The sequence below is a fragment of the Ceratina calcarata genome, unplaced genomic scaffold (genome assembly GCF_001652005.2).
Source record: "Ceratina calcarata isolate Rehan_Ccalc_2016 unplaced genomic scaffold, ASM165200v1 scaffold78.2, whole genome shotgun sequence".
NCBI classification, from domain to species: Eukaryota; Metazoa; Arthropoda; class Insecta; order Hymenoptera; family Apidae; genus Ceratina; species Ceratina calcarata.
Window position 1 is genome coordinate 3,535,889 of NW_017179105.1, and position 27,572 is coordinate 3,563,460.

At 35.9% G+C, this 27,572-nt stretch overlaps 1 protein-coding gene and 1 long non-coding RNA gene across 6 annotated transcripts in view; one reads left to right on the forward strand and one right to left on the reverse strand.

The window, feature by feature from the left end:
* Positions 1-432: 432 nt before the first annotated feature.
* Positions 433-27,572, reverse strand: part of Tps1 (Trehalose-6-phosphate synthase 1) — a 28,216-nt gene continuing 1,076 nt past the window's right edge. Inside the window, exons 2-12 of one of the 4 annotated variants that reach the window (XM_026818361.1) lie at positions 24,600-24,745; positions 23,401-23,506; positions 17,360-17,516; positions 5,621-5,785; positions 5,081-5,309; positions 4,515-4,831; positions 4,024-4,397; positions 3,749-3,940; positions 2,353-2,689; positions 1,954-2,247; positions 433-1,873 (exon numbers count right to left, since the gene is read on the reverse strand). In XM_026818361.1, coding sequence (XP_026674162.1) covers positions 1,634-1,873; positions 1,954-2,247; positions 2,353-2,689; positions 3,749-3,940; positions 4,024-4,397; positions 4,515-4,831; positions 5,081-5,309; positions 5,621-5,785; positions 17,360-17,516; positions 23,401-23,477 — 2,382 coding nt within the window. In that variant the 5' untranslated portion in view covers positions 23,478-23,506; positions 24,600-24,745 and the 3' untranslated portion in view covers positions 433-1,633. Of the gene's footprint in view, positions 1,874-1,953; positions 2,248-2,352; positions 2,690-3,748; positions 3,941-4,023; positions 4,398-4,514; positions 4,832-5,080; positions 5,310-5,620; positions 5,786-17,359; positions 17,517-23,400; positions 24,427-24,599; positions 24,746-27,572 lie in introns of those variants that run through there. The other 3 variants (XM_026818360.1, XM_018034199.2, XM_026818359.1) reach the window with 3 other exon arrangements.
* The window catches only part of LOC113465051 (uncharacterized), a 4,205-nt gene continuing 1,298 nt past the window's right edge, over positions 24,666-27,572 (forward strand). Inside the window, exons 1-2 of one of the 2 annotated variants that reach the window (XR_003389887.1) lie at positions 24,666-24,755; positions 25,009-25,485. This is a non-coding gene — a long non-coding RNA (uncharacterized LOC113465051). Of the gene's footprint in view, positions 24,756-25,008; positions 27,178-27,572 lie in introns of those variants that run through there. The other variant, XR_003389886.1, reaches the window with a different exon arrangement.

Here is a 27,572-nt window from a genome sequence, read left to right on the forward strand (position 1 = left end):
AAACTACGCGTTTTCGCTTGCGCGTATATCTATATTCAAGTTGCCTCCGCTACATCGATTGTAATTAAATGTAACACTTGTAAACTCTATTGGCATTCTTATAAAATCTATAATGCATACAGGGTGTCCAAGAAGAAGTGTCAGAGCGAGAGTCAGGTGAGTCTAGAAGTGTTTCTCGTTTGGCAAAATGCAAATTCAGACATGGCTTTTGAATTATTAACGAATAACACTGACCAATGAGAGCGAGCGTCACGATCCGGTCCAGCCTACCATTGGTCAGTGTTTTTTATTCATAAATAAAAGACCATGCCGCAATTTGCATTTTTCCAAAGAAAATTGTTGTTCAGAAACACTTCCAGAGTCACTTCTCTTTCGCTCTGACACTTTTTCTGGGACAGCCCGTATAATTAAGGAAAGAAAATGAAAAATAACTTTTATTACAAAAACAGATGTTCCATGATTCTATTTGCGAGTGTGTACGAAAATTCTCCGCAATCCTACGGATGTATGTAACAATAATATTTTCTGTATGTATAAATTGTGATTTTGAAGTACACATACGAAAAACAAAACACGATCAAAAATAAGATTCATCAAATGGGCTTAACTTAAACACACAACACATTCAACTAATTGCAACCAATTTCATTTCTAAAGATGCAAAACAAAAAACTTTCTATACTAGCCGATCACGATCGTTACGAGTATACCGTAAAGCCGTATACTCGGACTGTCGTGCGCAATCGTATCGTTCTTATCTACTAATGTGCCAACGTAAAATCATTCTTCCATCACAATTATCTGTTTCGTGTTTAAGAAAAGTTATTTAGTTGCATACGATACGATATTACTCTGTAATAAAAACATTTTTCCTGATCAGAAACAAAATCACAACATTGTTATGGTTCTTTAGCAGCGAGAATCTAGAATCTATACTACGTAAATACGTGCAGTTTTCGATATAAGTATCGTATTGAAAACTTCTATTCAGCCCAGTCGTATCGTACAATGTGACAAAGAAAAAGGGAAAGAGGAGGTGTATATTCACATTTTATGCTTGACATAAAAATATTGAGCAATTGCAAAATGTCTTTATTCTTTTTTTCTCGCAATTCGCATTATGCTTTTTCTTTACTAAAACCATTGAATTGATTACTGGATAGATACATCGATTACACGTTGAGTAAAATCAACAAAGAGTGATTTGCTGATATCACATGCAAAAAGATCAGTTCTTCCATTTAGTTTGTACGTGTAAGCATGCATATTTAATTTGATCATCACAGACATGATCAGAGATCAGTAATATGCTCTCGAAAACAGTTCATTGGAAGGAAGAACTATTCACGTGACGCTCGACTTAATTGATAAATATCTAATGTAATAGTGGTTCCCACCATATATGAGTTTAAACGATACAAATTTACAGGTGGATTAATTTTTTTTTACTTTTTTCGTTTCGGTTTACCTATTTACCACGAGATTCCCTTTTGTATTCCTTTTGCTTCTACTTTTCTCTCTCGCACAGTTACTTGGTCTTACTTTACAAGTACATAAGCCTGGGACATATAAATATTTCTCGTCGAGGGTAGTCGATATGGCAACGGCGAGTGCCACGATGCGTCGACGACACTTAGGACTCTAGTGGCGTTTTCGATGGCGAGTAGGACATCTCCATGGTGATACCGGCACTATTACGGCGGAATCTGTTTGGAATCTCGTTGCAATTTCGAGGTTTGCGTCTGCTCAAATGCCTTTCCACCCACTTCAACATGGTCAAGACAGAGTCTGTGCTTGGTAAACGTCTTTCTGCCGATGTACGAATTATATGCGATGAGGCTACACGAAAAGTAGCTGCCATTCCTTTCAACGCCTATATGTAATAAAGAAATAACCATAATAGTACATAAAAATTTCATCTACGAACCAAAACGGTTATCAAAGAAATTGTACCTTCATTGCATCTTCGTCCGTAACGTCGTCACCTGCATAAATAATTCTGATACGTTCACTCCAATCCAATCCGAATGCTGTGCGTAGAATGTAAATGGAAGCACGACCCTTATTCCATTCGACTGGTGGTTTCGCCTCGATTGCGCAGTGCGCAGGGCATGGTTTGAAACCTGCGTCGTTGATAATTTTCTTTGCCTGTTCGATCATCTCTGAACGACCCTCCATTGGCGTTTCGCGATAATGAAACGTCAATAACGCTCCTTTGTTCTCTACCCACGCACCATCTCTGCAAAGCTATGCCCCAGAAACGAAATCAGCAAAATCGCACCCATACGTGTATACAATGGATGAAATATATTATAAACAGAATTGGACTAGAAAATAAAAAATCGCACTCACTTGGTCCTGCAATGTTTGCATCAAGTTTGCCACTTTATCTTCCAATTCGGCTGGCATCGGATGAACAAACTTGCTGCCATCCGGGTGCAAGATTTCAAGTCCGTGATTTCCAGCATACGTGATACCCTCTATGCCGACCATCGACTTCACGTTGTTTACATTTCTACCGGAAATGATTGCTATGTAGACGTCAGACATGTTTGACAGTCTTTGCAGAACATTCTTTGTTTCCAGCGGTAGGATGGCGAGATCCGGATGCGTTGCAATAGGAGCCAGAGTACCATCGTAATCCAGTAACAGTGCCAACTTATGATCATCACCGATATACCTAAGGGGCATGTGTTATCACTGGGACGTTACCCGGCTTTCATCATGAGTCTGGTCGCATCCGCCCGCGCGGGCCCGCCTCCCAAAAGCATTTTTCTCAAGAAAACTCTTCAATAAAATTCTATCATAGATGCACGCGACAGCAATTCCCAAATATCACGTGAGATTTTAACCAATATGTAAAACATACATACATCAAGGAAACAGAACCCGCGATAGAATGGATCTGTAAGGACGTGGCATAAACGGACAGTTAAAGCGAGGAACGTTCCTTACGCGGCGATGTACCCAAACTCATGCTCATTAAATAATTCGATTGTTTCAAATTGAAACCTGTATTGAAAGAGAGCATTCCATTTCAATCGTTACACATGTATAGTGAAATTTTCTATAAGCATCATTGCTAGTGTGTGCGATAAGCAAACATTATAGATCTAAAGAGTTGTAATAATAATACTGAATTGAATTAAATACAATACGATAAATATCCAATTAAGGGGCCTACCCAGTGTGACCGTCCGAAATTTAGGTGTTTTTAAACTATATTGATGTATATGCGTATGATTGAAGTGTACGAATTTATCTTTTAATACAAAAATAACGAAAGGTGACCAAATTAAGACTGCAACAAATTTAAGGAACACTTTTTCAAGAAAAACACGTTTAAAGTACTAATTATTACATTATTATTTATATTACATTAATACTATTAGAGAGCTGCCACTCGAAAGCTAATTAAGATCCAACCTTGGGATTTTAGTACGATAGTTTTGAAGGTATAAAACTTTCGAAAAATGCAAAAAAGAATAAATCGATTTTTTGAAAATTTCACACTGAGTAGACCCCTTAAGAATGTTTTTTTCTATAATGTGTGTGTGTGTGCGCGCGCGCGCGCGCGTGTGTGTGTGTGTAAAAATGTAATTAACTTATAGTACTCAATGACAAAACACTTCAAACGTAGTATACTTTTATTATTCATCGTTTCATATATGTAAGTACTGTAACCATTGCAAGCGCATGCTCTGGCCGGGCCCAGTCATGCACGTTTTCAAATTCTAGTAATACATACTTGCATAAGTAGTCGTCGAAATCATCCATGGTCACCGGTTGCATTGTCGTTGCACCTACGGAATCATGTTCCTCTAGCGATCCCATTACTTGGAGGAACGATTTCATCCAGTAATTAACATCGTAGATCCTTTCACGGCGTCTCAGGTGATTCATTCGCAGTGTACGTTCATCTTCTGGCATTGTGAGTGCTCTAAAATACATACGTACCATAATAAAGTTTATAGCAAACATCAGAGATCCCCCTTTCTTCTTTAAATACGCGAATCTACACACCTATGAATAACTTCCGCAGCTTCATCCAGTTCGTATGGATTGCAGATCAAGGCTTCGTGCATCATCTCTCCAGCCCCAGCAAACGGTGAAACGATTAACACGCCTGGCGGTTTATTAATCTGACAGGCGACAAATTCCTTTGCAACCAAATTCATCCCGTCTCTAAGCGGCGTAACGAGAGCGACGGCAGCATCCCTATAAAATGCTGCCAACTCGTCTTGACTCACGCAACCATAAATATAACGAATGGGAGACCAATTGGGTGTTGTAAATCGACCGTTTATACGGCCGATCAATTGATCCATTTCCAATTTCAGATCCTGATACTCGCGTACATCGGTTCGCGATGGTACGGCAATTTGAAGCATAGTAACCTGAGTAAAAAGTATTGATTTTATTATTGTACGTACTTTTATTTCTTACGATGGGACAAAAAGTAGTTTAATTATGATCGGAGCGATATTAAAGCCGATTATAGTCAAGAATGTTACCTGTTCACGATGCTCTGGATGCTTTTCCAACAGCAACTCAAAAGCTTTCAATCTATGAACCAACCCCTTCGTGTAATCAAGACGATCCACTCCCAATACGATTTTCTGATTGGTCAACATCACTTTGTTAGCAGTCTCGGCCAGCGAGACGAATCTATCAAACGGAATACCAATGGGAAGTGGCCTAACTCGCACAGTTCTTCCACCGTGCTCCACCAGTAGATTCTTACGATCGACCCTGCATCCGAGGCTTCTTTGGCAACAATCGACAAAGTTCAGACAATAATCCTGAATGTGAAAACCAACCATATCGCAACCTAAAGCGATTTCATTTTCATCAGATTTCTGACCGTTTCAAACGGGAGAGAATTGTAACGCACACACATAGCTTTACACAGCATATACATATACTCTTTCCACCTTTTTTTTAATTCTTACTAATTGTATAAAAGTACAACAAATTGATTATTCAATGATACTCGTGTAATCTGAGAACACATTGAGTTTTTACAATAAAATTAGACTTCAGAGATACTGTGTAAAGATTAATAAAGGTACCAACTTACCAAGCATTCCTTGAAGGATTTCATCAGCCCAGGGGAATAGTCTGAATATGTCCCACGGTGGGAAAGGGATGTGAAGGAAGAACCCCAATTTACATCTGAGATTTTTCTCATCGGCTGCCTGCCTGATCCAGTTGGCCGTTAACATTAAATGATAATCGTGTACCCATACCAACGGCGTGCCATTTGGCTGGTTTTCTTGTTCTTTCTGAATTTTCTCCAAAGCACCGACCTAAATTTCAAAGCAAAACAACTATATTGTCCGTTTAAATATATTCGTCCCAGACAGTCCTAATGTTAGACAACTGATAATGTAAACCACGAATTTTTATGCATAAACTGAAACATTTGTAATCTTAATAATAATCTTAGAAAATGAAATCGTAATAGAACTTTGTGTTATCCTTCAAAAATAGTAATATGAATTTTATTGTTGTATCAGTAAATCGTAGTATCGTAAGTTTTGAATTTGTAAATTTTTGGCACTCGAAAAAAAGAATTTCCCACACTTGCTCTAGAAAATGGTTAATAGATGATACTTACAGTTTTTGTTGCGAATTCCTCATTGACTGCGGAATACGCACGCCAATGTTCGGCGATAAAAGTTGCTCGATCGGGCATAGAGTGGAACAATGGCCAGAAGGTTCCGTTGCAACATCCATTGTAATAAGCATCGAAGATGGTTGGGTCGACATGTACCGCCACGACCTGGATAACAAACATTGCGGTCCATTTAATCCACGAATACTATATCTACAGTATACAGCTGGATATAAATCAGTCTACGACGATTCTCTGTGTGCGAGCGAAGTAGCACTTTTATGGTATTTCATTCATTAGATATATGTACGTAAGATTTACACACTAATTATTACCATTTATTATTCTTGCTTTCGACTTTCATGTCTCAAAGTGGACAAAAATAATTGACTCGTTGAATGTCGAACAGAATTATTCATTCAAAATTATCTACTCTGCCATCCTCTGTGCTGACATTTTAATAGTATGCAACTAACAGTCACAGAGAGGTGTACTAAGAAAGGAATAGGTGATTCTTGACGTTGTGTATGATTGAAGAAGTGACCTTGTCGTCTATAGAATAATCGCTTCTGTCTAATGTAACTATCTCTCGCAATCTTTTAATCTTTACATTTGGTTACACAGCACAGCTATGACGAATATACATACATATAGTATACATAAAAGAAAAAGAAAATGAATTTTCTAAAAATATTTGTATATTTGTACATTTGTATATTCTATATAAAAAAGAGGGAACCTTCTAATACTTTTTTTATACAGAAAAAGATCCCATTAAAATATGGGAGAATGAAGTTGAGTTTCGATGTTATTACGACACGGTTGTAGTCTACAGACTTGCTTTGCAAACGAGCTATTGTCGAATCAATTTTTTCGTACTTTACACAAATTAAAACTCTTTTTAAGGATATTAGATATCTGATATGCATTTAGAAGTCCAACTCAAACTGTATACAACCAAACTGGTGCCTAATATTCAGTTATTGTCTAAAGAGAAAAACAAAAATCTCATTGAACTATTTTTAAAAATAATACATTTCCCTTCCTATTGATTCATGAACAGTACACAGAACAAACGTAATATAATTGCGAAAAATTTTCATTTAAAAAACAACTTGGAACGTTATTTATTAGTGTTATAGTTAAAGATCGATACGGCCTTTCGACTATTTAAAAAAAATGAGTACCTATAGCCTTTTATATCGAAAAGGTTCCCCCAATTCTCGTTCTGTATTATAGACCGGGCGCTCGTAACACAAAAAATGGAACAATTTTTTACAGTCTGCCATTGATAGGGGAAATATTTACAGCCACAAGCTGTAGATAGATGTACTCAAAAATCTTCGTTACGTGTTAATGCATACTTAAACATTAACTTTAGTTAGTAAAAAGAACGTAGTTTCTTGAAACAACTTTCAAACAGTCTGCCATTTATTTGAGCACAAGGCAAGATTGCGCAATCCATGAAAAGCTTATTGGCAGATGGTTTTCTCCAGTACAAGAATAAAGCGTACTTATGTTAGTTAGCAATTAAATCGTATAAGAACAATCATCTAAGAACAATTATAAACAATCTGCCAAGCACAATTTAGGCTAATGTTAGCCTAAAGTTGACGAAATTTCACAAGGCAAACTGTTTGAAAGTTGTTTCAAGAAACTACGTTCTTTTTACTAACTAAAGTTAATGTTTAAGTATGCATTAACACGTAACGAAGATTTTTGAGTACATCTATCTACAGCTTGTGGCTGTAAATATTTCCCCTATCAATGGCAGACTGTAAAAAATTGTTCCATTTTTTGTGTTACGAGCGCTCGGATTATTATTAGCAGTACTACTTGGGAAACCGTTTCTTTTCTAGTTCCTTTTATCCATCTTTTCGAACTAATTAAAGTAGTGCTGCTTCTTTTCAAGAAAAGACGATGACAGTTAAAGCCCGGCAGTTTCTGTCTTCGATACGAATAAGGTCTAATTAAGGAGAAAGGATGCCTGAGAATATTAAACGCAGTTACTTACTTGCAGTTCAGTATTATTTTTACGCTTCCTACTGTGTTTCTATCTTTAGTGGCAGATATGCGTATGATTAGTAGAAAGAGGAACTCGCTATGATCAGTGACAATATGTATACGTGACGTGGGCTCGCGTACGCAGATTAATACAGTCAAACACGAAGAATATATTATGATTGTTTTCAACAAAATAGTATCAAGCTAGCTCAGCGACTTATATACATATTTTATGTGCTTCTAATTCGGTACGAAAAATTACCAAAGAGCCAAAAGTTAATGAAAATACGGGTCACTTTCACCAAGCTCCGATTAACTTCATGAACGATTACGCGTTGCTAATAACAAAATTTTAACTAAACCTTCGCCAAGCTGCAATTGATTAAAACTGGGTTTTAACAACTTAAATTTAAGACGACCCTAAGTGATTCGTGGAAAAGATAATAAGCTTAAAAATATTCAAGAGCGACATTTCGTTTGCAAGCTACAAATTCACAAGCATTGCTATATCTATGTATGTACGTATTCACTTTCTTATGAGGATGTTGGAGAGTTAATTGACTTATGGTAAACGGAAGTGTATTGAATTCATACTAAGAGCCGATAATTCATTTGTTGTCGATATATTACGCGTTACATACTATTTCTTGTTAATTGCTCATATCATTTTCGGTACTTTAGTCCCCTTTATTTCCCGAACAGCGTGAAAACATGTCATCTCTGATCGGTGACTGACGCAAGCGGCCACTGGCAATCGCTAATGAGATCATTATTATTAATGTCTTCTTCAGTCCAGACATAACGGTCTGTGGAAGGATCTGATGTGGCTTAATTAACAGAGACTGAGAGAGAAACAACGGACTCTGCTTCGATTACGCGGCACGTTCAAAGTCGTTTATTTATACATATACAGCAAGTCAAAAGTGGATAATCTTTTAAAGACACCCTGTATGTTTACTAATTTGTTCCAATGACGTTTTGATATAACTGATATTCTGTAGACGATTAAGCATGTAAATATGGTTTATAAATAGCGCTGTAACCAGTGCTGTAACCTCTGAATTGAAACTCGTTTGGTATCTAATATAATACGGTGTGCTTCGTAATTATAAAATTCTCAGTACATGTATTTCTAGTATCAGTAATTTCTAGTATGTATTCGTTAAATTCATACTGTACGCTTATGATGAAAATAATTCAAACAGACACTGTATGTGATATGACTCACGTAACAAAATTCATATTAAACCATCTTTTTACAACAATACCCGTACGAGACAAAATGGTGTGCAAATATTATATCGAACGATTAATTATCAATTATATTAGGTTGGTGTAGATGAAACTTCGTTTCGTATACTAAATTTCCATTTCCAAATTAAAAATCATCCACTGTTATGAAACAAATTAAACATGGAATAATTTATATTTCAGCAAAATTTACAAGATATTATACTTATTGTACAATCCATTTGTAGAATCAGAAAATTTGAAATACTATTATTATAAAAATCAATGAAAACAAATTGCTCGAAAGAACAGAATGAAACCAAAAACGTAGCATTTAAAGAATTTACAAATTTTGGAAGTCACAATCTAGATAATCATTATCTGGAATAGAGTCATTTAACGATTTAGTAAACTGCACAAGTGGCTAGTACATTTATCAAATGAAGTGTATGATATTCTTTGGGAACTATGTCTACTGTATGAAGAAACCAACATTTCATATGCACAGCAGTCTAATAGTTGTAACTGTACATCATTTGCCTTGGCATTCGCTTTGCATTCTTTCTTCAATCCGATTTATCGATTGACCAGTTGAATTTGAATTCCATTGATAAGTTAAGTCGATTGCATTCGGAATAAATTTATTACGAGGAACAAAACTTTCTAGTATCGATTAGTCCAGTTAGATAGCAAAATTGTTTCCTAGAAGTTCTCATTTCTTATGTACCCTTTTCAATTGTTCGGCTTTCAATCGTTTCGCAACATAGCAAAGTTCATACATTCCAAAAAAGACGATTAGTCTCGCCTATGACCTATTCATAAACAATATAGACACGAATGAATCGATCAAGCAAGATGAACAAAAACATTTTAATTACTTGTTATCAGCGCTTTAAAAGAGAAACAAAGAACAGGGAAATATGCATACACAACCCGTTAGCATTGTAATCGAAAGATATAGTAAGACAAGCGTGCCCCTCCTCGCCCCTACTTCTTTTATACAAAACATGTTGTTAAACGGACTAATTGGCGTATGATCTAACTTACTCTCTATCATGACGAGTAATGGTCTTATTTACAAGAGAATAAGATATTCTCCTTCACGATGTTAGTGGACTAAATACTTACTTGGAGTTTACAGTGACAGATTCAGAACCCCGACGATCAGTGGGGGCTGAAGTTCATCGTGTTTCAAATATCTTCCTTTTTATTAAAAGTACAGAATACACTAATCGTATTGTTCAAAATTTTATAATCTTGGATTCGTTACCGTTTTGTATCACTAATTAAATTGAAGGACAATTAACACGACGAACTAAACTTGGAGATCAAAACACTAAAGCCCTGATTTTTATACAAACTTGAGATCAGTAGATAGTTCAAGAGACTGAGACGTATTTCAAGTAGTTACATCTCCCGGGGATTGTCATCTTTCAAATATTTTTAAACTTTCAAAACTTCGATCTATCGAGATGCATAGTCGACAAACAATCGAGCTACACAGTATAAACACGTAACGTGTTAAAACTTCGAACTGGGTATTCCCTTTCGTGAAACAAAAACAAATATTTGAATTTCGTGTGAATTCTTTTATAGAACTGTAAAATAATACCGTTGTATTTTTCGTTTTAGTTCAATAGTATTTATCGAATAAATTTATTTAGAATTCGACAGATAAAAATTATTTTTCCGTAATTCGTACGTTACTGAGGATCGTGATCGCAAAACTCCAAAGTGATATCAATCGCTATCATCAACCCACCTCTCATCAAGCTCATCAATACATTGTACATGTATACATACACATATAACATATTTGAGTGTTTGACTTGTACATAAATGTGTGAACAAAAAATTACATAAGCGACGATAGGTCTGTCCCTGGGTAACTAAGTTCAAAAGAACTGATCAATACAATGATGGTGAATCGTATTATAATGCGATCGTATCACGCCACTCCTTTGTTTCTCTTGAAAACGTCCACTAATGGTCAATGAGATGTATGTACCAAATAAAAAGAAAATATTGACGATTATAAATGTAAAACTTGATCAAGATCTCCCTCATTAGCACTAATAATTATTGCCAATTATCAATAAGATAGCAGTAAATATTTAAGCAGTAACATGTCTACATACAATGGCTGAAGAAAGTACTATTCGAACACCTTATAAAACAGAATAATTGTTCTAACATAACTTTCTGTAGGATGCTCGATGACTTAGTTTATTACGTAATGGGTAAATGTTGACCGAAGATGATTTTCTGTCACCTATCCTCTACTCGATCTCCTTCGTTCGTATTGTTTTGTATAAATACGCGTTTTTTTTCCTTAACATATAATTTATGCATCTTACCCTAATGTATTGCCAAGTTCGTTAGGTAAGTCAAATTGTATGCTAATCATTTATGTACAAATCAGAATAAGTAAGAAGAACCCTGCTCATTTTCTTTCAACAAACAATCTGTCGTTGATAACACTTTTTTTTTTATAAAATACGAAATATCAAATGACTGAAATGACAAGAAAAATTCGTATGGATGCTGCAACATAAATGGGTGAAATTCTGAGTAACAAATTCCTCTCTCCAATCAATATTAAGAAAGTAATTAACGAAAAAATAGGACGCAATCTCGTGCACTAACACAGCGCGATATTCCACTTTATTCTGCCTATTGAAAGTGATCGTCACACGGACGATAAATGATCTATTTCATTTCATTAGATAAAAGAAAATTTCAGCGCCATCGCAGGACTGGAATCGCGTGCCAGTATTGAGTAACAACCATACATTGTATATTCTGTTATGTACTGTATGTTCGACACGACAATGGTCCAGATTTTTTGTTAATAACTTTGTTAATAACGGTTGTAGGAGAAAGAATTTCACTATCTTTCACACCCTCAGAGGAGAGTCTCGGACATACATACATAGACGTCAGACGTAACAAAGTCGTGTTAATGTACGTACACTATCGCTCAAGAACATCTGGACGCCTACCATTTTTTTGTTGTACACATCTAATCGTTCATCATTATCGTTACACAATCGTGTCTAATGATTTTGATTTATTTAAGTTTAGCATGGCTGATTCACGACTCATTCTTATTGTTAGCTTACCGTTCGTGCGATATCGTTTTGGCTGACAATCTACATGTTCGGATGTCTGTCGCTTATTTCGGCATCGATGTATTTTAATAACATTCTCAGCATGTACTTAACTGATATAAATCTTCAAAATGTGTGTTCTTATTTTATGTGTCCGCTTACAGTAGTACTACAAGATCAAATAAAAAAAAGTTAAGAAAGGTGCCTCCACTTTTTTATTCACAATTTCTATAAACTTCGATTCATTCATGTTATCTACTAGACAGATCCTCTTAACTTTCTAAAAGAGTCCAGGTTATTTAATCCGATTTTTAAAAAGTAATTCAGTTTAAGAGGTTCATTTTAATCCTTCACTGTGTGCATATATGTCTCCCCTGAAACTTCATCAAGCAGACTGGGCCGACATCGAGTCAATCTTATCGGCGAGCGAAACTTCTCGAAATCACGTAAGCATATATTTTATCACGTGATTCTAGTATGACGCGTAGACGTACATGCCGCGAAATATGACGCGAGAACGTGTGAATCAAGAGAGCATTATCGAGGTCCGGCGATATCTTGCGTGGACGTCGAAGATAAAAACCGACGGGATTTGCGAGTGTGACGTTACCGATAACCCGACAGGCTGCGCCGTTTCGACCTCTTGATACATTTATCGCGGCTACGCGAGATCCTTGCTTCAGATCCATCCGTATACAAGCTGATCGACACGAACGGCCATTTAAGGAGCCACTGTACAGATTCTCTTCTCCGTGATATTTCCAAATAAGGTCACCGCCGTATCGGTTCAGCGTCCGATTAAAAAAATATTCAAGGTCGAAGCATGTTTGGAGAATAACATTTCGAGGAAACGTAGCTCGAGAAAACTGATACGAAATTATATGTAGAAGACAGGAATTAAGACGACCAATTTACTGGTTTTAACTGGATGGAAATTAGATGTGACTTTCCAGTAATCACGTTGTCGCGTAAAGTGGATACAACGTTCATTTCTTTGTTACGTTTGATATTTAGAGTTCCATGCGTTCTTTATATTCTAATTAAGATTACAATGCTGTATTTCTTCAACAATTCTCAAAGAACCCTGCGATAAAGCGTACATCGCTCCTTTCCAAACGTTATTTGGGACAAAAACAAGATACTTTATCTATGCTTCAGGGAAACACCCGTAACATATCGCTATCGTTTGTAAGTCAAACATCATTCATATTTCATATGATTTCTCCGCGCTTGCTTTTCTTATTATTAGACATATTATTTTCCTTAGAACTATGACGGCGTGCCTGTGCTATCGCGGAACATCGCATTTTCTCGGGAAAATAATGAGGTACAATGTTCAAGGTGCACTTCGATGTCAACTATGTGCACGATTAACGTTTTGAGGGGAATGAATCTAACAGACAATTGCCTTTACTGAAACTTACCAAACATCTCTGAATTATAATTATGATAACTTGGATTTCATACAACCTCTATACATACATATACGTGTTATACTGTGTACAGGACAACCTCAAGAATAACAGTAAAACCAATGGGGGTAATAATTCTACATGCAGAAATAAATAAAAAAAGAAGAATATGTAACATACTCCAGCACATATAACAGCAGTTGAGGAACTAAAAACGAACAAATTAATAATACAATTAATACAAAGATAACTGACGACCTTTCAAACTTATTTTTCGCAAAAACCAAGCAACAAATGGAAAAATGTTATTCTTTCGTCCCGACTGATTTTTGCGCGTAGACTCACCATCCAGCACGTTGAACCATTTTTTTTATGAACTTTCTGTGAAATAGGAGGTCGATTTGATGGGAAAAATTGTCGTCCTCTAAAGGTTAAAAACGTTCTCTTTTAAAGTTCCGCAACATATAAAATTCGTTTACGATTTAATTAGCTCAATACTGATCGATTTGATCCACGCCTATTACGTCTACTAAACAAATCGGATTGAGACGTGTAAAATGATCTGTAACGTGCCGGAGTTCAGAGGTGAAACTACATGGCGAAAGATCGTCATAGCTGACGCAGTTATAACCATGTTATTCAATATCCGACCCGTTATTAATCTTCATCAAATGTACTTCTATAAATTCTTCGAAGGAACAAATTTAAATAATCGGAACGCTTGAAAACTTTCATAATATTTGAAGCAGAATTCAATTGACCCCCGTATAAACATCTAAACAATAATAATAAATAGATTGCAGATTTTATGCATGTAACGTATAAAAATCTATGAATGAATATCAAAATCTACATGCATATCACATGACTTAAATAATGAAAAAAAGATTATTATTTAAATCATATTTTTTAAATTGATGTCAAAAGTGCTTTGTTTTGCATACAAATACCAGTCTAGTAGTAAGTGCTCTTATTTCCCATGAAAAGCGAATCGATATTGAAAAGGTAAATGTGGCGTTGACAATGTACGAATATTACGTGTATGACACGTGTGAAGTGATTCTAATTGTAATGAAGATCGGGTATGACTTAAGTGTGACTAAAAATAAGTACACAACGCAAGAAAAGAATTTGGAGCGGTTTTACAATTCGGTTGACTTTACATGCACGACGATAATATTAACTTTCGAAAGAATATAAAAACAAGAACAGAGAAACAAAAATTATTACTTCATTATCAGTAAGCATAGTCGCAGACAAAAGTACGTATGTATGTCAATGCACGTCAGAGAAAGAGTTAAGAAGACAAATGTGACACTGGGACAGGTATGGGTTACAGGGGAGAGAACATTTAAAGATAACTTCAAGAGAAGAATGTTGTTGTTCGACTCTCTTATAAACAGAATTCTACTGTACTTAGCTATGGTTTACTAGAATTAAGTAAAGAGAATGGTAAGGACTATGGAGAAGAGAGTGTTGTAAATGTATAAGAGCACAAATAGAGGAAGGAATGAATAAGTATAAGAATAGAAAAATGTAAACCACGTCCTATTCTCAGGCCGATAAGGCTAAAATAAATAAATATACTACTACTACTACTACTACTACTACTACTACTACTACTACTACTACTACTACTACTACAACGTCAATGGCGATTATGATATGTATACTTAATCAATCATCATTAACGCTTTTGATAATAGTTTTTTACTCGTGAAGAAGTCTGTTGAAAGCGATGAATAGAATCGTGAAAGATACGTAACGAGGGAAAAATACCAATCATTGCGGAAAAGTGAACTGTATCTAAACAGTTCCAATTCCTTTTTCGATAATAACATTATTGTCTAAGATGTTAGGTATTATATTTTATAATATACCGCTTTTCAGTTTTAGTGAAACAAGTACGTAAATGCTACTTGCTTCCTTATACAAAATCAACACTTGAAACTACAGCACTTGGAATTGCTAAAACATTGCAATTAATGTAAAGTGTTTCAATTTTAATGAAATGAATGAAGACAACATTTTTTTTATTACATATCAAAGACTTCCTTTCCTTTATCATTTATTCTGTTCACAAAAACATGGGCACCGTACTCATGATTTAAATGTCAGCGATACTTGAGGATAATACCCGCAGATAAATACGATAAATCGATGGAAAAATTTTTCGGTAACTTGATCCTGATGGAATACTACGTGTTCATACAATGTGCAAACAATGATTCATATGACAAGGAGATACGAATAAATGGTCAATGTTAAGGTCAGCAAATATTATGATATCAGAATGTGTAATTCCCTTCGTCATGTTGCGTGAATGCAATGAGATGGGGCACGAAATCCCTCACGACGGTAGTAGGGATAACCTACCATATGGTGGGAGTGAGAGAAAGCATGACGAACGCGCAAAAGGGGAATAGTAGTGGAGAGCCAGAAAAGAGGAGAAATCGCTCGTGAGGGATTTCGTGCTCTACCACTGCGTGGATATTACACGACGAAGATCATCATAGTTCATATGATACAATCGTATGGTAATATCTGAATCACGACTTATTACGCATGCTTGAAAATCACAACCATATGAAAGTGTACAAATTGAACTACAAGTGCTAATACGTTCAAAAAAAACGTGAATAAATCCTGACTCATCTCCCTTGCGAACTGATAGCAGCACAGTGTAGGCATATTACTATTTCCGAATCTGCTTTTCCTCGTTTCTGATTTCCCTTTACTTTGTTAAAAAAAAAAAAAATATGATCACCGTATAGTATACATACTATAGTGAAGAAATAGGTCGTCCCGAGATTATTTTGATAATTGGATGGATAATGGATTCCAAATAGAGAAATTCATCATGTACGCAAGGTTATCGGTTGATGAACCATTATTATAAAAAATCTTTCGAATATTAGTCGTCGAGAAATCTGAAACGTGGACGTAACGGGACAATTATATTTAACGCATTCCGTAGCTGCGTATGCAGTACGCATATACGAAAATAAACGAGGTCTCTACCAAGTCTTAAACCGTCCTGACGAATCTTCCGTGAATTTCAATGTTCAAACCGCTCGCTCTCTGATTAAATGGTATACTTTTCCACCGGGAACGCTTGGTGAATGAATCTTGTTAAATTCATTCGACTTATTGAGAAATAAATAACCTTCTTTACTAGAAGAGAATAAGATGATTGTGTCATTACGATATGAGATACAGAGTTCAAGGAATGAAATCAAAGTAAAGATGCGATTCGATTAGACATGGATATGAATCCTCTATAAAAAAAAAAATAATTAATAAACCACACGTGCACGTGTGCTATCGGTCACATTACACTACGTTGCGTTTTACGATTGCACGCTACTGACACGCGAGATAATCCCTATAATTATCGATTGACATGAACGAAGCACGCCAAAAGATTCAAGCAAGCACGCGCCCTACCTCGGTTAAAGGAATCGGATTTTATTTTCGCTCCAAGTATAAGCCATCGCACGTGTACTTACCAAATATAATAATTTATCGGTACTGCCTCGCGCTCGAGTTTCCGCGGAGCGGACGAAACGGAAATTACGAAAACTTCATAACGAATCCGGTACGGAAAATTCAATCCATTGAATCAAGATGCATATTCAAAAAGTTTAACCTCGTTTTGCATCGGAGACCATGTGACAGTGAATTCGCATGGCGAATTACTTGCTCATAATTTCTGTTAATATTAATGTTGAATACGCATATACGAAATGTATATGATAATACAGAGTGAATCAATAGGAAATGTGATTTAAAATTATCCATTAGTCATTGATTTTATTGAATGCCATTTACGAACAGAAACATTTTAATTTCTTCAAATATGAAGACCTTTTCATTCCATCCCATAATAAATGTATACACAGCACGTTTTTATCAAATCAAACAACAAAAAATTATTGCATATGACATTTGTTATTATCTCCGTATTTATGTAAATGAATACATACCTTGCTGGATAAGAGGCCAGCTGTCGGAGTACGATCGTTCGGATCGGACTCGGGAATCGGTTCGTTCCGGTTGTCCATGTGCATCCCCGGCCACCCAACCCAGACTCCATTTCCGCTTATAACCACTGGTGCTACAGCAGTCACAAGACCCCCAGCACTGAAACGAAAAACAACCGGACCACCGTTATTGAGATAAAACGACACAAATAAATGTGATTAGAAACTGCTTATAAAGAAGATTATATTTTTATAACCGGAATCAAGAAAAGCAATTTTATCATTATAGTAAATAGTAATAATGAAGATGACGACGCTGTATATTAAAAAATTGCTCCGTGCGTAAACGATATAAAAGTCTACTGGGTGGCTGGCGTTGCATATTGTACGGTACTTCTACTGTATTGTAGACGCATTATTACTTTTCTCATTTTTAAAAGCAGGAAGATGTTAATGTTGTGATGTGTTTTGAAATGATTTGCATGATACTACGTCTTCTAACGATAAGTTGCAGCTGCCAAGAAGACTAAAGCCTAAGCGGATAATTTCCTGAAATATTTTTTACCGAATGCTTGCACAATTATTATTAATACATAACATTGTATTAATATCAGACAAAATTGTTAATTGCCTATAGTACGTCAAGTAATGAAAGGGTTGCGTGTGCGTAACGAACATTAATCATATGGCCACGATTTCTACCCTTAACAAAACCAACGTAAAGACAGATCTCGCGAATGGACTCGAACGTTAGTCGAATACATACGTATTTGGCAAGCCATAATTTGAAATTAGAAATGGAACTTGGCTCCCACTGAGCGCGTTCTAACAAAACAACTTCGCTGATTGAACCGCCGGAAACTACCTATGTCAGATCAAATAACTTTGTTCGATTGCACTAGTACGGTATCGTTAATGACAAGTCTGTAGATTCTTACGCAAAATGAAATATTTGTGTTAGCAATTGAAAAAATATGATTTAGATGGGAATTTCTTTTATCATTTAATTTATCATTAATAATTTCCCTTATCATTATTTAAGTGCATTTCTAATGTGCATGTAGATGATATTATTTTCTTAACATAACATAAATTTTTTTATGTCTGTACATTCAATTCTTCGATGAATGAATAAAATTAATAGAATGACGAACGCGTCGGATTTATTGCGTGTAATGTATTTAATGTGATTAGTTAATGTGAAAACTAGATAGTAAACATTTTTCCATAGCTATTTGTATTCAATAAAACCTGCAAGACACTTTTATACAACTGTTTCCGTTCTTCTCCGGATGAAGGTTGAATAGAGATGGAATAGAGATAGAGTAAATCCCAGACCGTTTGCAGCGGTACGACATACTCGATAACGTAATCCCTTGTATTATTAATTGGTGAAACTTAAGGATAAATGGGCAGCATATGGCCACCCACAATAACTATTACATATAGATATATGTATGTATTATATCTAACGATACAGAAGGGATTGATGCGCTCTATTATTAACACCGGATGACTCGGACGTAATCTATTTCGAGGATGCCACAATTTCAACGCGTACGTATATCTACATACTACATACGTATATTATCCGTCTCAACTTGTACAAAATCCGTTCGAATTTCGTTATTTTTTACACTCGCGATCTTCTTTCGCTATGGTGAATACATTTTTAGAAAAAAAAAAAACTTCATTTAAACATTTTGATATCTGCAGATGTGAAACGAGAAAGAAGAGTGTTCGTTTGACACGTATCCAGGTACTCGTTATTTTTAAACACGTCTAATTAACGAATCCAATTGGAACGACAATATTGAAGCTGCAATCGAATGAGTTCATGTTGATGAAGAAAAACGTTTAACAAACCAATCAAGTAATGAGACTCTCCTGTGAATTTAATACACGGTAATTAAACTGCAGATTTTTATGCAAAATAAAACAGTGATACTCTCACAAGTTTAAAAAATAAAGTCTAGTTTGTGATTTATTTGACTGTTTAAAGATAATGATGTATTTTCGATGTTGTGTACATTTTTGCATATCACATTAATTCTTTATATTTTTAACGTACCCAATTTTTGTATAAATGCATAAAATCCTCAGTCTGACGACAATAAGATGAGACAAAATGAACGACGCGCATCTTTCATTGAACAATATAAATTGTAAATAGCTAAAACTGACGATGAGATATCTACACATATGAACTACATATTTGCTTCTAATTTCAAACGATTTAATCGAATCGATTAGGTAATAAATGAAAATTGCTTTAATTTCTGCGAAAGCCAAAACGGTAGCGAACAAAACGCAGAATGTTTGGAAAATGCCTGCGCTGCGTCTCAGATTTCAAACGGCAATGATAGCGGTGACGGAGGTTGTGTTTTTCCATCGTGTTTCACTGTGTGTACCTCGTTCATGCGAGCTAATGGAAGTATATAACAACTGCGACAATCGCGATAATATATTACACCGCATACGTAACCCGCGTAGAAGAGACACGCGGGAAGCACGTGGCTTTCGCGATGAAAGACGGAATACCTTGTGAATGAGTGCACGCATTCGCAGCGACAGTTATCTGACAATACTTCAGTACTAGAGTACTAGTTTTACCTATACATAGTACAATCTCATCGAGGAGTAAATGGAATTAACAAATGTCAGATGCACCGACAAAGAATCAGATATACCTGAACGATAACATCGTTATCAGAGCGATTATGTAACTGCGAGACAAAAAGTGGACACATGTAAGAGAAGAATAACGAGTAACGAGCATAATTTCCGCTATTCAGCGAATAAATATGCTCGGTTCGAAAACGTTCCACTAAATTTGTATGTTTCTCTCAAACAATTGTGTTATCGTTTGTAAACTTGTTTTTATCACGCTGCCTTCATTTCGACTTCGTCCTGTTTACTTCAATTTATTTACGCATGAACTGTACGAAAAAAGGAATGTATACTCCAGTTTCTTGGGTACTTTCGATAGCCGATTATCTTTAATGTCTATTTACAAGAGCTCACAAACGTTAATCTTGTTTCTTGGCAATCGACTCGCGTTTGTATATAAAACATATACGACTGATCGATATAGAATATAGAAGAAAAGGGGCGAGTGGGGAGAAAGGAAGAGACGCCGCGCGGAATCTCCAGTATTCCTATTTTTGCAACAGTTTATATTTTATGCACGCGATAAGATTAAACATCGCCTAAAAAAGAACTTATTTCTCCCAGAAGGAAAATAAGGGAGAGAGACGATAGGAACGGAATACGGACCACTTCTTATCTTTGTCGCAATTCAATTTAATAACTTCAACTAATGACGATTCGCCATTACGTAATATGTACAGTTACTTCCAGTTATATTCGTAAGCGTCTTAAAACAATTCCGACCAATAGTTTATCCAGTAAAACTAATAATAAGCCGTCTCAAAGAAAATTATGTTGTTTGATCATTTTTAATTAAAAGAGGTACTACTCTGTTTTTAAATATGTACGAATACAATTCGGATTAACTCTATACATATAAATACTTATTGCCAAATTGTTCTAATGAAGAATACAGTGATTTACACAAATTACCTGACAAGGTAGCATAATCGTTAGTTAACGTAACCAAATACACATTGAATGACGCCCAGTGAACAGCCGAGTCACGAAACGAATCGGTTCTAGTCAGTTCTCAACCAACAAACAGGCGCATAGTTTGTTAACAAACTAAAAAACTATGATTTACAACATTTAGAATCGTAAATCATGAAAGCTATCGCGTTATCATGAAACAGTTATGTTGAATGACAAGTTAACTTATCGTATTGATATACTCAATTCGACAAACACCCCAAATCTTTCTTGGCAAGAAAGTTTTTATTCACCTCCGGCCATACCCACTATCCCTAGTATTCCTGTTCTTACCCTGGTTTGGGCATGGGATCTCAATTATTCATACCTACTAGTATTGAAGAAAACCAAAATTGTTCAAGCGAGCAGATTTTCGGAGTACGTGCTGGAGTGCTGAGCTATACCAGCTAAATAAAGTCCTGGACTTTCAACTTAAAAATCGTTGCATTCGATATCAAACCTGGAGTTTAACAGTTACTCTATTGATAAACACATAAAACGACAATTCGAGGCTCACTTATATAGAAACAATCGTTTATCGAAGATTAAAGTGGTCAATGTTTTTCGCTATTTTTTAAAAAATCAGGCAATAATACCTTTATGACATTTTGCATTCATTCTCAAGAAGGAATTTACGATAGCTTAACTATCTGATCGAGTATCATTTAAAGACGATGTATCCTTTTTCGTCACTTTAAATATTCAAAGTGCATAGTCTCGTTACTTCTTGCGCTGTTCTGAAAAATTAGTTTTTGGTAATATGAATGTTGCTAATTAAGAAAACTGGAGCAAACGGAGCACAGAACAGTTGTGCATAAAGTGGCTCGACGAGAGCGTGGATGATCCAGAGGGTAAAATGGATCGCTTGTATAACATGGACTATGTTCTTACGTAAAATTTCGTCAGTCCCCTCACCCTACATAGAAGCCCGGAGTTCATACTGCGATGTACTTTCGACGTAGAACACCACGCGCGATGTGTAATCGCATACTATTTTTTCGCGGACCATAAATAAACATACCAAGCGCAACGTCAATGCAACTAAGTGACACTCAACGATACTTTTTATTCAAACAACGTCCATGCGTAATAAAAAAGAATAAAATACATCAAGTCGATTCACGCTTGAAGGCTACATCTCGCTGCAAATCTTTTAGAAAATGCGCACGAGCTTTAAACGAATGTTTACCGTTTGAGCAAAAATCATCGTTCACAATATTTATTGAACAACTACATCTATCGATTGCGTTCAATTACCGCGTTAACAGTAGCATTGGCATAACAACGACTTGAACAGAAACTTCAATCAGCAATATGGTAATAAAGGATTAGGTAACTGGTTATACATATAGTCGCGAAACGATACAAATGGAATAATCAATACACCGAAGCAATTCGATATGAAAACGTTAGTACCTATCGCCTTCAAAATATTTATTATCCAGTATAGTCGATAACAATTATTAATATATTAATAATAAAAGGGAATGATGAGAAAGATTAAATTAGATAATTAAAGGATAATACGAAACGAGACACAATTCATTCCCTTCATTTGCCTTAACGTTCACGTTCCAATCGATACTTCTACATATCAGTTCCGATTCGTTACGCAGCAAAATAAACGAACGCACGATAGAATGTTTATTTGTAAAAATACCACAAACTTCATTAATCCTGCAAACCTTTTAGGCTTCAGTTACGATACGTATTCGGACGAAATGGCGTTCTACCGAATGAAACATCTGAAAACTACAATGCCTGCATTCATAAAAATAATTTGATTACATTAACATAAACGTATGGAATTCATCCGTTAACCAACGATTTAATACACGGCTGGAGATACGCGTCCTTTATTGTGTCATTTCCTAAGTAATTATGCAGATTAAAATCAGAAAGCAATACATCTGAAAATATTCCACACAATTGTACGGTTTGAAACATCACAATGAAAGAGCTTAGTAGCTAAGGCTAATACTGTTCATTGTGCTTACGTTGCGTTTGGATATTACCTTTAAATACTTTTCACACATGTGGCATTTTCTGATTCTACCGAATATATATGTATGTATAGTATCCATGCGAAAAGACAAGGAGAATAAAAGCGAAAACAATAAAAGGAAAAAATAGATATTAAAACGGGATATTGGTAGATGAGCATAATAAATGATGAGGTAATATCACGCTCCGTCCGCGTTCGGGTCGCGGTTACAATGACCGCGAGAGTCGTGCACCCACGCGTGCAATCGTCGTGCACTCGTGAAGCGCGTTCTTGTGGACACAACAGTAAATGAGGATGAAAAAAGAGAATCAGAAGGTAAATATGAAGCACAAAGCACAAAAGCGAGAAGTGGAAAGCAAAACAAGAAAGACGCAACGAATTGAGAGAAAAGAAGAGGCAGCTACCTCGGTATACTAACCTGGCCTTGCGTTCCAGCTTCCCAGTTGTCTCGTTTCTCTTGAGCACGAATGGCAACCTGTTGCTCACGACGATCATGCTCCCGGTGGAGGTGAAGCTACCCGGTTCTGTGGGCATTTTGACGTTTCTTTGATCAGCTGTGATTAACTGTGCCCGTCCCGTAGAGACAAATTAAAAGACACCGCGAACGGATAACGAGCGCCGCGCAACTCCGCACACAAGAGCCTCTCTTCTCTTTCTCTTCGGTTCGTGTTTCTATACGCGCGGCCACCGGCTCTCGACAACGTTTATGCTTTAATGTACCGAGAGTGCGATCACGTGTCACGTGCGATCACGTGTACATGCGAAAGCGAAGTCGAAACGCGCGCCGACTTAGTCACTCGATTCTTCGACTTTAAGTAGTCTCTGCTCGTCGTCGTGTGCCGCGCGAGATGACACCTCTCGCCGTACGTTTCTCGTATCTTTCCTTGCGAATGCAAGACAGTCTCGTTTCGTCTCGTTACTCTCGTTCGGTCTCGTTCGGTCTCGTTTGATCTCGTACGCTCTCGCCTTCTCTTCTCTTTTCGCCTTGGTTCGAAACGATGCAAATCGAGCGTTCTCTAGTTTCGAACGTGAACCCTGATTATCCGACCGTGATGAGATCTACGATTCGGTTCGCTCTCTTCGTCTCGGCGCCGATGATCGTTCAAGCGCAAAAAACTTAGAAGAGAGAGAGAGAGAGAGAGAGAGAGAAAATGATAGAAGAAGCGATAGAAAACACTGTGATCGATTCGATTAAAAAGAATAGTTAAGGAGTAAAAGTTAAAATGAAAGAGAGGAAGATAGAATTCTTCCTTGATGGATGGAAAGAAAAGAATGGCCGAGATCGATCAGTGTGAGCAGTATGCCACGGTGCGTAGCCGAAGTAGCACTGAAGTAATATCGTCGCGTTCCCCAGAGTTTATTCGAATTAGCCGACGCGAGGAATTGGTCCAAAGTGCACTCTCTCCGCGACCGTATCAATGACAGGGCCGCGACCTTTTGGCCACCCATCGGTTGTTCCTTGTGCACACCACCAATCTATCATCGCCGGCAGTACCACTACCAATCGTCCTCAACCCCCGCCATCACAACATAAACATAATACCGTCCTCTTTTTCGCTCTCTTTCTTCGTTTTCTTCTTGTCTCATTACTCCCTCTTTTTCTCAAATGACACTTACCGCGTCGTCGCGTGTCCTGACAGACGATCAAGGTTATCTACCGTTATCTCTTTTAACGTCGCGAAACACGCTAATTGGATAGTACGTAACGCTGTCAGCGTGTCGCCTACCAGTTGTACGCGTTACCGGCGTGGCCCAACGTCTCACTGTCAACATGTAAGTACGCGACAAGATACAGATTCATAACGTTATCCGAATTTATCGAATCCTGCAAAACCATTGAATCATTCACAAAATGGTCATGACTAAAAATTTAAGAACAAATAATTTCTCTGTATATATGGATCAGTTCAATTTTCAATCATTCGTTGTTTCGTTTTCGCCACGTTTTCGTGATCGTACGAGCAAAGGATATTTGGGACTATCAGCCGAGACAAAATCGAAAACTCGAAAACTACTTTTCTTTTAGATTCACGTACATATACAAGAAGCCGGTAGCCAGAACGATAATATTGTTCTATTATCTAATACAACGCGCCAAACGATATGTCGATCTACTATGTGCTTTGTGAGGACTTTTTCACCGATCAAAGTCGAATTCAATAGCGATTAAATGCGTAATTGCATAACCACGACCGTAGATATGTATGAAAATCATGGTATGTATAAATAAATTAAATTAAGAAGCATTTTGATCTTGAAAATAAATGCGTGTACAGCTATAGGTATATATCTATTGTCTAATTACGATACACTATTATCGCTCGTATCTTTTGTGCAGATTACGAATACTAAATGAATTGTTTTATTGTGACGTATAATCGTAAATATTTGAGGTCAGCTTTGTCGAAGATACATGCACTTTTCGTTTCCTCGAGATAAACGAGACCGATTCTTTCTTTCCGCGTAATTAGTTGTTCAAGATTATTATTGGAAACTTTGAACTGTATGTATTCTGCTCTCTCTCTCTCTCTCTCTCTCTCTCTCTCTCTCTCTCTGTCTCTCTCTGTGTGCATGCAGTTTCCATTCTTCGCCTAATCAAATAAAAGAAATATTTATTATATTATTATTATGATTTTGATTTATAAATGGGAATTCATACACGTAAAAGTCTACAACTCTAGAAGCATTATTACTGTGTCATTATGAATGTACACCTGAATAATGGAAAGAGAAATATTCGTTAATTAAATCATTCACTTTGTTGACTCAATGTCAATTTTTTATCTCCCGGTTCTGTGACGGTACAAATTGAAGCAAACTTTTCGGAAAATCGCCATTTACCGAGTACGGGAATCAGTACCTATACGTGTTTTCTCACGTAAATAATTAATTGACTACGAAACTTTACCACATACATTTAAACTTAAATGCGGTTTAAATTTAAATTATTGGCATTCTCGCGTAATTAATTGTGAAATTAAATTCTCGAATTTGCTTGATCATTTGTAACGACGTTGTAATTAGATATTACATCAATTAACGCTAAATGTACCAACAGTTTTTGTATGTTTGTGCTATATTTATATCTTTATACATTTGAGTGCAATTTACTGTTGCATCGGCACTTCAGTTTGATACTAGTTTAAATAATAATTTCAACTTTAGCAATATGAGCAAACAATTTCGTGTTCTATTTATTTTTTATAAAAGAATATAGGAACGGTCATTTGGTTAATCAACGATTCATATTGCCTAATTTATAATCTTTCTTTAGTAAAATATAATTTAAAATAGACCGGTTACTACAGAGCATCCAGAATTCTCTACTGAAATATTGCTTCGCTAAGTAGCCAAGGAAAAAAGGCGTTATCACCACGTTATCATCACGTGCTGATGTTAGTTAATAAGCTAGACTATAAGGAGGAAAATTGGCACGCGTCGCGCACGCGGCTCACGTCTTACTTCAATGAATAAATTTAAGTCATACACATAGTAAGATGTTTTTTACGCAAGATCCGCTCAATAATAAATGATATAAATTATTTATTTTAAAGAAATCAAATCAGAAAATATATATGTTTGTAGTACTTTTCCAGTCGACTTTTTAGTCTATCTCTACACACTGTTTACATCGTGTTGTTACTTTTCTTATATCGCTGAGAAAAAAGTTCGCCGCCATGTAGTGACGTTTTTCTTAAGTAAACCTCAAAATTCAAGGTTACTTTCAAATTAAGAACAAAATTAATTTAGTGTACGGAGAATCCTTGTACGAAATCTTGAATAGTTATTAGTATTATATTAGTCCGCATAGTTAATGAGAAATCATTAATAACAGTTCATGTATTTTAAGACGAGGACGTATGACTCCGAAAAATAAAGGTTTTAGTTTTACTTTTTCCTCTAAAATGAGGAAACTATATTCAAGAACAATATCAAAATTTACACAAAATTATTTCACAATATTATAAAGTCGATTCATCAATTTCTCTAAGATTGACCACATATTGACACACAAACAGAATAATATATGTATATGCCATAGAGTATATGGTATATGTTCTAAAAGATATGTACGTATTCATACCATACAAATCGAAAAGTGAAATAATTGTTTAAGTAGGTTTTATAAGACAGAATGCCTTATGAATATAAAAATTACTTTCTGTGTTAAATAATAACTAATCAGGAACACTAATCTTTTCAATTCCGTTCGATTGTATTCGTACCAAGCATCTCATATTCTATTGTTGCACTTCGTGAAAATTCGGTAAAATTCGGCAAGCACAGCGAAAATAAGCGCGAAATCACTATAATTTTTCTTCCATCCCGACGAAGATAAAACAGGGAACAATCATACAAAAAATTTAAATTTCTACAAATTCGTACTTCTACTAAATATATGATAAACGTTACATAATGTTTAATATAGATTCAATTATAGCAAGGATATTTAAAATTCTAACGAAATTCAAATCACGTTTGAAATATTTATTTTATTAATTAGGCGATATCTAGATAGTCGAATGCTAAAAATTATCAAATACAAGCTCTTTAAAGTAATAACAATTAAAACTTCATACTTTTAATATA